The sequence below is a fragment of the Malus domestica genome, chromosome 12, assembly GCF_042453785.1.
Source record: "Malus domestica chromosome 12, GDT2T_hap1".
NCBI lineage: Eukaryota > Viridiplantae > Streptophyta > Magnoliopsida > Rosales > Rosaceae > Malus > Malus domestica.
In genome coordinates, this window is record NC_091672.1 from 29,368,640 (window position 1) to 29,382,720 (window position 14,081).

General features: G+C 35.5%; 1 protein-coding gene across 4 annotated transcripts in view; it reads left to right on the forward strand.

Annotated features, from left to right (window-relative positions):
* LOC103451352 (acyl carrier protein 1, chloroplastic-like) overlaps positions 1–14,081 on the forward strand; it is a 30,104-nt gene that overhangs the window by 5,110 nt on the left and 10,913 nt on the right. Inside the window, exons 2-5 of one of the 4 annotated variants that reach the window (XM_070809627.1) lie at positions 157–272; positions 593–703; positions 12,068–12,190; positions 12,618–12,902. In XM_070809627.1, the coding sequence (XP_070665728.1) occupies positions 201–272; positions 593–703; positions 12,068–12,190; positions 12,618–12,746 (435 nt within the window). In that variant the 5' untranslated portion in view covers positions 157–200 and the 3' untranslated portion in view covers positions 12,747–12,902. Of the gene's footprint in view, positions 1–156; positions 273–592; positions 704–11,114; positions 11,336–11,648; positions 11,760–12,067; positions 12,191–12,617; positions 12,903–14,081 lie in introns of those variants that run through there. The other 3 variants (XM_008390767.4, XM_070809628.1, XM_070809626.1) reach the window with 3 other exon arrangements.

Here is a 14,081-nt window from a genome sequence, read left to right on the forward strand (position 1 = left end):
ACATTGTGACTAACTTGATCCTCAAACTAAATTACAAGCTCTATTTATAAAGCAATAAACCTAAGAAACCCTAATGCGTAAATGCCAAAAATACCCTACTACAAAATCAAAACAAATCTCTAATTAATTTCCTAAATAAACCTAATAAATTCCAACATCTCCCCCTCCTCCTGTAATTTGATCTCGCCGGGACTCCATCAATGGCCGCCATCACCGGAGCTTCCTCGATCTCCCTCCTCCGCTCCGCCCCCCAACAGTCCCACCAAAATCTCGTAAACCCCATTTCTTCGATTTCACTGTTATTTTACCATCTTCATAATTTTTAGTTTTTTTTTTTTATAGTTCACTTTATTTGCTGTTAATTTTTAATTTTAGTAACAATTAATTATGTTGTATAGTTTTATCGATTATACAGCTTTATATTTTGTTGTGTTGGTGTTGGAATTATATGATTTTACATATATAATTGTAATTTTGAAATTGTACCCAATTGCACATGTTTTGATTGGTACTGATAAAAAATGCATGAACAATTTGAATTTTACTGAATTTTTTTTATTTGAATTTTGTTGAATTATTCATTTTTGAACAGGCATTATCCAGGACAAATGGTTTGAAGTCGGTTTCACTTGCTGGTTATGGAAGAAGCTCCCTTTCTTTCAGGTTGCAGCAACGCTCCTTGCGGCTTCGTGTTTCCTGCGCTGTATGTGTTTCTGTGTGAATTGTTCTTATTTTATGCTTAGATCTTTACACATTGTATTCTTCATGGACAATAATTTGGTGTTTCGTCGTGTCAAAAGTTTCAGTCTTCAAGCTCAAGGTTTAGTTTATGTGCACAATTCAATCTGAGCTTTATACTTGCAACGCAACAGCGTAAAGCTCGGTTTTGAAGGGAAATGACAATATATATTAAAACTTATGTCACAACAATATTTTACTTACTAATCAGTACTTTTTCACTAATTTTTTTTATCCCTGCTCAGTACTTTTTGATATTTCCCTATCACATACCCTGCATGGGTCTATATCTCTTTTACTCCATCCCTAACCATCTATTTGCTTCCCAACGCCCCTGTTTATCAATGCTTCCCCCTTAAAGCTGCAAACTCAGTCCCTTTAATTTCCCATCAATTCAATCCATTGGCAAACAGTGTGAATGGCTACAATTATCATTTTCTCAGGAGGTAGTTGCATAGCTATTTACTTCGCAAAGTTTAAATATAAGGTACTTAACATTTACTTCGCAAAGTTGCTTCCTTCAATTTCTACTTCTTTCTATCTTCCAAAATCTTGAAAATGGCTAGGCCACCATTTCAATTTTCTGTAAACGCTACTTCGCCGGCAGTTGAATCCGTTTCAGACCCGATCTATAATGCGTTTTACTATCCATTATACTCTTGTTCCCCTGCAATCGAACACGGTTTGTGGGTGCAAAATCAAATATTAATGATGCATAATAAAATTTACGAAATTGAAGGACGGGTCGCTTTCAACAGTAGTAGCTTGGGTAATGTAATGGAAAATTAGACTCCTTTATGCGGGTCTATTGTAGTGCTGCAAAACAAGTGGTGTGATGCCCAGGTTAATGTTATGGCTGCCATGATGTAGGTGCGATTTCAGATTTTTATTTTTATTTTTTATTTTTTTGTGTATGTTTTAGACTTGATGAGAGTAGCACATTGATCAAACTCATCATTCTGGTCATGAGAAGCTTAGGTTTTTGGACTTCCAACTCATTTTTAACTATTTGAGCTTCCATTTGTTTGCATTCTAGTTGGAAGGAAGCAATAACCTCAAACCTGCTCTTTATGCCAACTTTTAGTTCATTTTGTTCTGCTTCATGTCTTTTTAGTTCCATCCTTAAAGCATCAACCCGACCATAGATGACATTTAGCCATTCACCAATGGCAGTACAGTCATCACAAAAGATTTGAATGATAGAGGAACTAACAAAATGATGATCAATAAATTGCTTTGCTTCTTCTGCTCTTGGCAGTGCCTCTAGGAATTCCTAGCTAAAAGAGCTATGTCATCAAGCACATCTTTGGTTGCCTTGACAACTTGTCCCACATCAAAATCTTGATTCACCCATGCTTGCAGAAGATCCCTGGCCTCTTCAATCTTTTTCTTTTGAATTCTAGGCTTGAGATGACTAGTGAACCTTTGGAATTTGGCAAGTTAGATCAACACAGATGAACTAGACCCAGGAGTAGTTGCCATTGGTTGAGTTGGTACTTAGAAGTTATTGCATATCTAGATGAAATGAGGAATGCCATTGAGTTAATCAAGGTTAGAGTGAATGTTATTCAATGTGATTTGCTAGAAACAAATACTTGTATAAAAATGATGGAATATCTTACAGAAGAAATCAAGATTTGTGGCAAGAGTTCCAGCATGCAAACAAATACTCAAAAAGCAATGACAATCAAGTTGGACAACCTGATCGAAGTCATGGAGAAGGGACTTAAGAGGGTATTACCTGCAAAGCCTCAGCCTACACCAACGACACCAAGAGTCGGAATTTATGAAGTTCTCGAGAACTCTATTAACATCCATAATAAGAAGCTTCTCGAGACAAACCGGCTGTTTGGTCAATAATTTGGTGTTTTGTCGTAAGTGTCAAAAGTTTCAGTCTTCAAGTTCAACGTTTAGTTTATGTGCACAATTCAATCTGAGCTTTATACTTGCAACGCAACAGAGTAAAGCTCGGTTTTGAAGTGAAATGACAATATATATTAAAACTTATGTCACAACAATATTTTACTTACTAATAAGTACTTTTTGACTAATTTTTTTTATCCCTACTCAGTACTTTTTGATATTTTCCTATCACATACCATGCATGGGTCTACATCTCTTTGCTTCCCAACGCCCCTGTTTATCAATGCTTTTTAATTTCCTATCAATTCAATCCATTGGCAAACAATACTTTTGACATATCTAGGATAAGAAGCTTATCGGGAACTTCATAAATTCTGACTCTTGGTGTCGTTGGTGTAGGCTGAGGCCTTGCAGGTAATACCTTCTTAAGTCCCTTCTCCATGACTTCAATTAGGTTGTCCAACTTGATTGCCATTGCTTTTTGAGCATTTGTCAGCATGCGGCAACTCTTGCTGCAAATCTTGATTTCTTCTTTAAGATATTCCATCATTTTTATACAAGTATTTGTTTCTCACAAATCACATGGAATAACATCCACTTTAACCTTGATTAACTCAATGTCATTCCTCATTTAATCTAGATATGCAATAACTTCTGAGTACCAACTCAACTAGTGACAACTACTCTTGGGTCTGGCTCATCTGTGTTGCTCCAACTTGCCAAATTCCAAAGGTTCATTAGTCATCCCAAGCTTAGAATTCAAAAGAAAAAGATTGAAAAGGCCAGAGATCTTCTGCAAGCATGGGTGAATCAAGATTTTGATGTGGGACAAGTTGCCAAGCCAACCAAAGATGTGCTTGATGCCATATCTCTTTTAGCTAGGACATGCGTAATTCCTCAAGTCCATCAGGAAGCACTTGTCCCTCATTTTACTGTCATTCTTGAAACTCATCAGGAATTCCTAGAGGCACTCGCAAGAGCAGAAGAAGCAAAGCAATTTATTGATCATCATTCTGTTAGTTCCTCTATCATTCAAATCTTTTGTGATGACTGTACTGCCATTGGTGAAAGGCTAAATGTCATCTATGGTCAGGTTGATGTTTTACGGATGAAACTAAATAAACTTGAAGCAGAACAAAATGAACTAGAAGCAGGCTTAAGACTATTGCTCCCTTCCAACTAGTATGCGAACAAATGGAAGCTCAGATAGCTGAAAAGGAGTTGGAAGTCTAAAAACCTAAGCTTCTCATAGCCAGAATGATGAGTTTGATTAGTACGCTACTCTCATCAAGTCTAAAACATACGCAAAAAATAAAATAAAAAAATCTGAAATCGCACCTGTATTATGGCAACCATAACATTAACTTGGGCATCCCGCCTATTTTCTATACACTTGTTTTGCAACACTACCACAGACTCGCATAAAGCAATCTGGTTTTCCATTACACTACCCAGGCTGCTACTGTTGAAAGTGACCCGTCCTTTAATTTTGTAAATTTTATTATGCATCATTAATATTTGATTTTGCACCCACAAACCGTGTTCGGTTGCAGGGGAACAAAAGTCTAATGGATAGTAAAACGCATTATAGATCGAGTCTGAAACGGATTCAACTATCGGCAAAGTAGCGTTTACAGAAAATTGAAATGGTGGGCTAGCCATTTTCAAGATTTGGGAAGAGAGAAAGAAGCAGAAATTGAAGGGAGTAACTTTGTGAAGTAAATATTAGTACCTTGTATTTAAACTTTGCGAAGTACATAGCTATGCAACTGCCTCCTGAGAAAATGATAATTGTAGCCATTCACACTGTTTGTCGATAGATTGAATTGATGGGAAATTGAAAGGACTGAGTTTGCAGCTTTAAGGGGGAAGCATTGATAAACAAGGGCGTTGGGAAGCAAAGAGATGGTTAGGGATGGAGTAAAAGAGATATAGACCTATGCAGGGTATCTGATAGGGAAATATCAAAAAGTATTGAGTAGGGATAAAAAAAAATAGTCAAAAAGTACTGATTAGTAAGTAAAATATTCTTGTGACATAAGTTTTAATATATATTGTGATGGTGTAAATTTTAATGTAGAGAGATTAGGACTTGGGAATCTTGATACTATGTTTTGATGATGAAATTTAAGATTACTAAGAAATTCTAAAGGATGAAAATAGAAATGACGGAATTTTATATTTTAGAATTTGTGAATGTTCCTATTTGGTTAACCTAAAAAAAAACAATGGAATTTGAAACGGATTTTGTTATTTTTAAATTTTCACTCATGAAAATTTAGAAATGACATATATTTACATGAAATTTAAACTTGGAATTGGAGGTCCCAAATTCTAACGGATGAGGGAAATAAACTTGGAATTTAGATAAAAGTCAAAATTTATAAATTGATATGCATCAATTCCCTTATTTGAATTTATAACATAAGTTTTTTTTTCCACGCGGAAATTCTAAATTTTTTTGTTTATATATCCAAATAAGGGAATTGGTCCATGTCATTTATAAATTCTAACTTTTTATCAAAATTCCAAATTTAGTTCTCTCATCCAAACATAGTTTGTATTACATGGAGAGAAGTTTCTTATTACTATATAAATAAAGGCACAGAAATTGGGGCTTTGCTGCTCGTCTGGCGTCGTTACAACATCTTTGGATTGTGGACTATACCGTTTTGTGTTTTATGTTCATTTTCTTTGAACTTATCTGGGTTTTCATTTTTTGTTGTGAATTTGATTTTTTTTTATTTTTTGGATAATGCAAGGGAGATCAAAATTGTAAACCAAGTTTGTAAACTGAATGATGTGTTATCAATAAAAAACAAACATGTTAATCGATATGTGATTAATAATCCAATCATCTATAACCACAAAATTTGGTCTTCCTAACATTATTGTTTTTTTTTTTTAGATTCCAGTTGTCAAGTTATGTTCTGTTTAGAGAGAATTTAATTTTTTTTAGTTGAGGATTATGTTTGATTTTTAGAAACTAATAAAAAAATCAGAGTGCTATTGACGGCCCGCTGTGGTGGTGATCAATGGCGGCTGTTCGGAAGTGCAAAGAGGAAAAGGGTTTGGGGAAGACGAGAGGAGAATGCGATAGATGTAGGTGGTGGCCCTAATTTTTTATTTATTTTTTATGTTGTTGACCACCTGTTTGATAGTAAAGATTTATCATTCTTTGTTTTAGTCTCTAAAAATTTGAGTATGATTGAATTGAAATGTATTATCGTTCTTTAAAAATAAACATTGACATGTACCAACACAATTTATTCTCAAATTATAATGTACACAATTTATTCTCAAACTAAAACATACATGTGCTAGATTAGACTTATTCATATCTAATTAAACTATATGCTTACTAACTTGAAACATACACGTTCCGAATGAAAATGTACCCATATTGGCTTGAAACATACTGATAAGTTTTAGGGTTACACATAACTTGCTGTTAACTTTTTACATACCAAAATTATGATAATATAAATGTACCAGTAGCTTGGTATGTATCCAAATAAAAAATAAATAACATATCAAAATACTAATTTGTACACAAATTTGGATTACGTAACATACCAATAATTTGGTATGCTATTTTTTAATAGATATGGGCATGCATATCATAGCAAGAAATTTTGTGTGCAAAGTTTTTGGTTAGCTTTCGTGACCACCATAGTTTTTTCTTTTATTCACATGATGTGCATTTCTAGAATTTTAATATTTTTGTGTGACGATAGTTAAAAAAGAATCCTTTAGGAAATAGAGGTCATGGTTTGTATATTTTTGTTCAAAATAATCATTGAAAATAGTGATAAGATAAGGTTCCTAAAATAAACAACAAATTAGTTGCGTAAAAAACGTGCGTGATACTTTGTATATTATTTAGAGATGCACATTATTCATTTTTTTTCATGTGCGTATGTTGAAAGTTTTGGCAAATTGGTCACAGAGCTTTTTGCCATATAAGGGTATGGAATCTTTTCTATCTTACACGAATACAAAATTGTTTTTCACCCTCTCTCTAAGAGCAGTTCCACCAGGGACTCTTTAGGCTGACACCCAGCCAATCCACTCCAGCCCAGCATATAGGCTGGCACCCAGCCCAAGTTGGTCTCTAGGCTAGCCTAGAATCGATAGAGCCATGGACCAGCCCATCTGACGTCATGCTGACACCAGCATGACGTCGACCACCTTTTTTTTCTTTTGCGCTAGAGAGGGAGTTGTTGTGGAGGTTGAGGAGCGAAGCTGGTCGAGACAGGAGAAAGTGTTGGGAGGGAAGGAGCCAAGGAGGGAGAGGAATATGAGCACCTAAAGCGCACCCATCCCCTCCCCTGAACCAACGCATACCACTGCAGCATCTCTCGGACTGCCAATACCCATCACCAACCCACCCCAAAAATTCTACCCAACAGACGCAGTTCCAAATCCGAATGGAGAGAGAAAGAGAGAGAGAGAGAGAGATGCAAATGGAGGTTGACGCTTTGGGAGTGGCAAGAGTTGGTGTTTGGGGATGATCGGAGAAACAAATTGAGGAGGATGTAGAGGGAGAGTATAAAGGGTTCTAGTGGAACCGTGGAGGTGCTAGACTTACCTTTTTTTTTTTTTTTAATAATAAAATTATTATTTTTATTATTTTATAGTAAAAAATAATAATATTTTAATAAATTTGACTAGGCTATTTTTTGTTAGAGGTGGAGATGCATTTGATCTATTACTGTTCATTAGGGTCTATCACTATTCACTGAGTGGATTAAATAGGCTGGGTGCTGGCGCATTTTTTTAGGGGTGGACTTGCTCTAAGGGTACACTTCTGCTACATTGCATGAGTCACCAAAGTTGTATATCTATTTCTAGCCAAGGCATAGAAATGGGAATTAGATCCTCACCGAGGATCCTCCTGACCCACTAATACAGATCGTTGGATTTTGATCAAACAGCTACAATTATTATAACTTTTAAAGAAACATTCCTATTTGTAACCGTTGGATTGATCCAACGGTCCGTATTATTATGTTAAGAGGATCCCGAGGATTTGCCTCAGGAGAGGATCCAATTCCATAGAAATGTATCATTTTCCCATTTGGTCTTACAGGAACATATCTTCTTTTAGCCAAAGTCAAATCTTATAGAAATGTATCATTTTCAGCCAAGACATAGAAACGTATTTACCTCTCCACAAGATCTTGGGAATATAAAGCTTTTAGAAAGTTATTGTACAAAAAATAAAGCATCCATGAAAAAGAAACGCAGGTACCAAATTTCATACCACACTCTCAGTATGTTAATTTGTTTTTGGATGGCTTGAAAAAGAAACGCAGGTACCCGTTTTATAGCACAAATAGTTGGATACTTGAGAAAGAAAATTTTCAACTACTTATATTATGACACTTGAAATATCATATCATGTTTTTGACACAATGAAAATTACTCAACATAAAGAAAGCCAAAAGTTGTTCCTTAGATTTTGCGTTAACGAGTCTTTTGGTATCCTTGGAACATCTCATCCATTACCCAAAAGATATAGGGTACCTCATATCATAAAAGGGTGTGATATTTACATACATCATTTTACTTTTCACACACCCTTCTAATTTTCGGTCGTCGGATAGGATGAATTGAAGAAAATCAACGGATAGAAATTAACAAAGGATGTGTAAGAAGTAAAATGAGGTGTGTGGATAGCACACCCCTATCATAAATATTTTATTAAAACGGAACAAGGTTTGGAATTGGCTGCTTTACTACTTTTATTTGATGTGATAGACAAATCTAATTGTTGACTCTCTTTATTGTTTCAATTAATGTTCTCCGGCACTCTTCTCCCTTTGTTTTACTCTAGGGTCTCATAACACCTTAAATGACTTTCCGTCAAATCACATCATGCTCCCATATTTTTATTACTTTTCCTTGTTACCATCACTGCTGCCATCTCTCCAGATGTTATTGCATATCTAGATGAAATGAGGAATGACATTTAGTTAATCAAGGTTAGAGTGGATGTCATTCAATGTGATTTGAGAGAAACAAATACTTGTATAAAAATGATGAAATATCTTAGAGAATAAATCAAGAGTTGCAGCATGCTGACAAATACTTAAAAATCTGAAAAATTGAACGGCCACAATCTATTTCTTTCTCTTGAACGGTCTGAATCTCTTAATCGGCGAGTTATGGGCACATAGATCTGAAGTGGATCTTTCTGACTATAGGCACGTCCAAACTCTAACGAGTATATTTTTTGGGTTTTGCTTCCATAACCTCTAAAAGAGTTTTTTTAGTAATTAAAAGCGTTTATAACGTCCATTCTTTTTAGTATAGATAATATTATTTGTTCAAGAAATGAGCGTTTACAACGCTTAAAGTATTTATGTTACATCCTAGTCTCAGCTCCACCGTAGCACGATATTGTCTGCTTTGGGCCCCGGCCACGCCCTTACAGTTTTGTTTCTGGGAACTCACACAAAAACTTTTCAAAGAGGTCACCCATCCTAGGAATGCTCTCGCCCGAACTTGCTTAACTTCGGAGTTCCGATGGAATCCCAAGCTAGTGAGTCCCCAAAAAACTTCGTGCTATATAGAGGTGAGCATGTACATATAAGGCACATCACCCTCTCTTTGTTAGTCGATGTGAGATGTTACAATTTCTGTCATAAAAGCATTTTATGGGACATAAAAGTATTTCCATGTGACCATGTGTGATTGGATACTTCAAATATCAAAGCATCACATTCTTTGACAGAAGCTCATTGTGGAGAAAATTTTCAGTGTGACCGGTATACGGGATGGTACACCATGTGTCACTATACAAATGGTGGGATATGTGTGCTAAAAAGTTAATAACTTAAAAAATAAAATTTCTCACCACTCATATTAAAACACGTGATGTACTATTTGTGTTTCGGTCACAACTAAAAATTTCTCCTCATCGTGGCATTGGAATCACATCTCCAACTTAAAGAGTTTTTCAAATTTTATGACGAGAATTTCCGTCCAATCGAATCAAACCAAATAAATACCAATTAAATTGGGCTTTTGTATAAAATTAGCGAATAAAGTTGGGATGTGAGAAGGTTCCAGAGTTATAACATCAAGGTCAAAGTTTCTTAAAAGTGAAAACTAATATAAAAGTTGAGAAATACATGGAGGATTCTTTTAAAAGTGGAATTTTTTACATCTCATGTCTTCACCATAAAGTTTTATAACGTTGATATAGAAATTGACGTTAAATTATGAGATGACGGAAAGTTCATAGAAATGCTCACTTTGAGAGGGCCTCTTTGGCATTTCTCAAAAAAGTTTTGGGAATGTTTTTGCTCCTCCCCTTGCTCATCACCCTATTTATAATCGGTTAATAAGTTTAACTTTCGAGATTCGTGCGGTAAATAGACATAAATATCAAAATTTAAACTCATCCAAAACACAAATTTCAAAATTTAAACTTATTCAATGGTAATAAATAGGATGATGAGAATTACCACTACTTAAAGGTGATTAACAAAAATGCACCCAAAAGGTTTTCATAATTTTTAAGGAGAAGCTATTAATTTGGTCATGCAAAAGAGAAGACCAAGAAAAATTTGTTGCATCTTGTCTTATCCCATCCGAATTTCATGCTCATCCAAAGTTAACCAAATTAAAAATTCAAGTTCAAATGATTCTTATTTTAAATCAAAAATTCAAAACAAAAAAAAAAACTTCATATTTTACGGCTCGTTTGAGAGTGGAGGCACATTTGTACATCAGTGCTTTTGTAAAAAGTAGTTTTGCTAGGAAAAAGGTTTCAAATGTTTACTCGAAAAGTATTTGGAAGTGCTTAGGAAGAAGCGCCTAAAATGTGTTTCCACAATTCAGAAATATTTTAAACTTTTAACACTTAATTTTAAGAGTACACTTTTTGACGTTACAAAAAGTCTCAAACAGTCGCAGTTTTTATATCACAAATTGATATTCATGAAGCAATATCACTTATGTACCTTGGTGCGAGTTTAATTCGTATAAATCCACCTGTTTTTAACCATTAACAATTAACACAGTAATATTGTTGTTTGTAAAAATAAAAAAATAAAAAAATTTCAGAAGTTTAACAGCCAACTTTTCAGGCCCAATAAGGCCCATTAAGTCGAAATCATTTGTACCGTCGGTTCATAACGAGTCAGATGACCATTGCAGCAGTCACTCTCTCTATTCGCTTCCCTTCGCTTCGGAATTGTTTCCGATCCGGACCTTAGTGTTTAGATCATAGGGATTAATTCATTTAGGTCACATAAATTCAATTTAACAGTCTTTATTAACTCATTTTCCTGACCATTACACAAAATCAACGATTCTGATTTCTTTTACACATCAATCAACAACCTAGATGAATCCGGTTCCCTTCGCTTCACCCTCTCTTGCCTTCGATTTTGATTTCTTTTACACATTAATCAACAACCCAAATGAATTAATCCCTAGACTCCAGACACTATGGCCCGGAGATCCGGCTCCCTTCGCTTCACTCTCTCTTGCCTTCTGTCACAGTACACGTGTCAACCACAGAATCCTTCTCACCGCTCCATAAATACCAACCTGCCAATGACCCCTCTTCCTCACTCTCCCCTCCTCGGTCCCGCCGTCTGAGTCTCTCCCCCTCCTCCTGTAATTTGATCTCGCCGGAGCTCCATCAATGGCCGCCGTCGCCGGAGCTTCCTCAATCTCTCTCCTCCGCTCCGCCACCCAACAGTTCCACCAAAATCTCGTAAACCCCATTTCTTTGATTTCACTGTTAATTTACAATTTTGATCATTTTTAGTTTTTTATAGTTCATTTTATTTGCTGTTAATTTTTAATTTTAGTAACAATTAATTATGTTGTATAGTTTTATCGATTATACAGCTTTATATTTTGTTGTGTTGGTGTTGGAATTATATGATTTTACATATATAATTGTAATTTTGAAATTGTACCCAATTGCACATGTTTTGATTGGTACTGATAAAAAATGCATGAACAATTTGAATTTTACTGAATTTTTTTATTTGAATTTTGTTGAATTATTCATTTTTGAACAGGCATTATCCAGGACAAATGGTTTGAAGTCGGTTTCACTTGCTGGTTATGGAAGAAGCTCCCTTTCTTTGGGATTGCAGCAACGCTCCTTGCGGCTTCGTGTTTCCTGCGCTGTATGTGTTTCTGTGTGAATTGTTCTTATTTTATGCTTAGATCTTTACACATTGTATTCTTCATGGACAATAATTTGGTGTTTCGTCGTAAGTGTCAAAAGTTTCAGTCTTCAAGTTCAAGGTTTTGTTTATGTGCACAATTCAATCCGAGCTTTATACTTGCAACGCAACAGAGTAAAGCTCGGTTTTGAAGTGAAACGTGAACATTCTTTTGTGAGAAAGCCGGCCTTTATTTGAAAAACGTAATAAGGTTACAGTCATCGTGTTGTTGTGAGTTGTAGCAATGCTTACTGTTTGCCATTGAGCAGGCTAAACCAGAAACAGTGGCGAAGGTGTCTAAGATAGTAAGGAAGCAACTTGCATTGCCAGATGACTCTGCTGTTACCGGCGAGTCAAAGTTTTCTGAACTTGGAGCTGATTCTCTCGATACGGTACATTCTGTAATTGTTAATATGTTAACATGCTACTTGACACATTGTTTTCCCTGAATTTTGTCTTCCTATAAGCTGGTTTTGCTCTGTTTGTAAGCTAGAGATCGGCCGTTGTTTTTTTTTCTTTTCCGGTTGTTATTTATCTGTAAACTTGTTACATATAATTCTTAATCCCCCTTATAATGGATCTCTCTTCAACCGGAGTCGTTCTATCCTGTTCTTGGTGAAATATTTGTCCTTTTTATAATTTTAAGTATTTTATTCCTAGGGAGTGAAGAATTAAGAGACCATCGGGGTATTTTTCAGTATCAAACTCTAAACTTCTCTTGTTTTTCTATCCGTGTTAGTTACCTTTCCTGTAGTTACGTACATTGTAATATGTTGTATGTTGTACTTCCAACTTATTTCGATGTAAATCTGCATCCAGGTTGAGATTGTGATGGGACTTGAGGAGGAATTCGGTATTAGTGTAGAAGAGGATAGCGCTCAGGCCATTGCAACTGTGCAGGATGCCGCGGATCTTATTGAGAAGCTCATTGAGAAGAACAAGGCTTAGAAGCGATGGAAACAGAGTCGAGTAGTATTTTCATATCCTAGACAGCTTTAGAGATAAGTACGCGGTAAACTGGTTTTGTACTCGTCTTTTTGTGTTAATCCGAACCTTGTAGTTGAGTGGTTTTCTTACGAAGTTAAGAATTTTTGAGTTCGTGTATGTTTTTCGGTCCCTTTCTTTTGCTCGGTGGAATTCTGATCACTTGAAGAATAACCTTAAAATGTCTGCTGACATAGTTCAAGTGACATTCTAGGTAGAACAGTTCACGGAAAAGGCAAATTAGACTTATAACATCTCTGCTAGTTCTAAACTAGTCTTAGGCCCTGTTTGAAAATATTTCTTCCAGAAGCACTTATCTTCATAAGCATTTTTAGTAAAAGCACTAATATTAATCACATTGAAATGCAAGCACTTCCAAACAGAATGACATAATAAGTGTTTCTTCCAAAAAGTCGGATGCTATGCTTTTGATAATATGAAAAGTTGAAAACGCTTTAGTGCTTTCTATTGGATTGAGATCCTCTTTGGATCTCAACACTCTGGAGCCCATAGATTAAGAAATGCGGACTACATGATTTAAATTGAACGGTTTGAACACTCTGGAGCTCACAGATTGAGAAATTCGAACTACATGATTTAAGTTGAACGGTTTGAATTTTTTAGTCCGCGTGAATCCGAGATGCAGAAGAGTAATTATTTGAACTCTGTTCATCTAAATTCATAATCTATTGATGAGATAATTATGATAATTTAAGATACACTTTGAATAATCTTTCAGTTGACATCATAAAGTGGAACATCTGCATCAGGCTTAACCCTTGGAAGTAAGTTAATGAAGTCAACATTTATAGGTTTGAAATACCTGGCAAACGGATCATGTTTGTTGTGTTCGTGTTATACCCATTATATTAACGGGTTATGTTGTGTAAAACCCGTTATCTTAACAGGTTCTTAACAATATCGGGTGATCAGATTCTACTTTGCTTCGTTGTTTCGTAGAGATTGCTAGGTAAAGAACTGAGTTCCCATGTCTGTCCTTCACTTCATACACCTGTTCCGGGGAATTGAGTTCTTCACGAGATAATAGCTTGCGGCTCAAGATCCAAATGCGAGCGAATATTCAAAGATGTCAGTGTTAAATGTCAAAACTCTTATAAAATAAATCCATTCAAATTTGGAGATTGGACATACCACTGAATAAAAAACAAACAATCAGTTCAAAGCTTCTTGTTTATTTTGTTTTCTTCTTACTGTTCTAAAAATCTCCGTCTAGCGCCTCCTAGGTCCTGTCTAAGCGCTAGGTGGCTGACCACTGTCCGGATTAATGCTTAGGCGTTT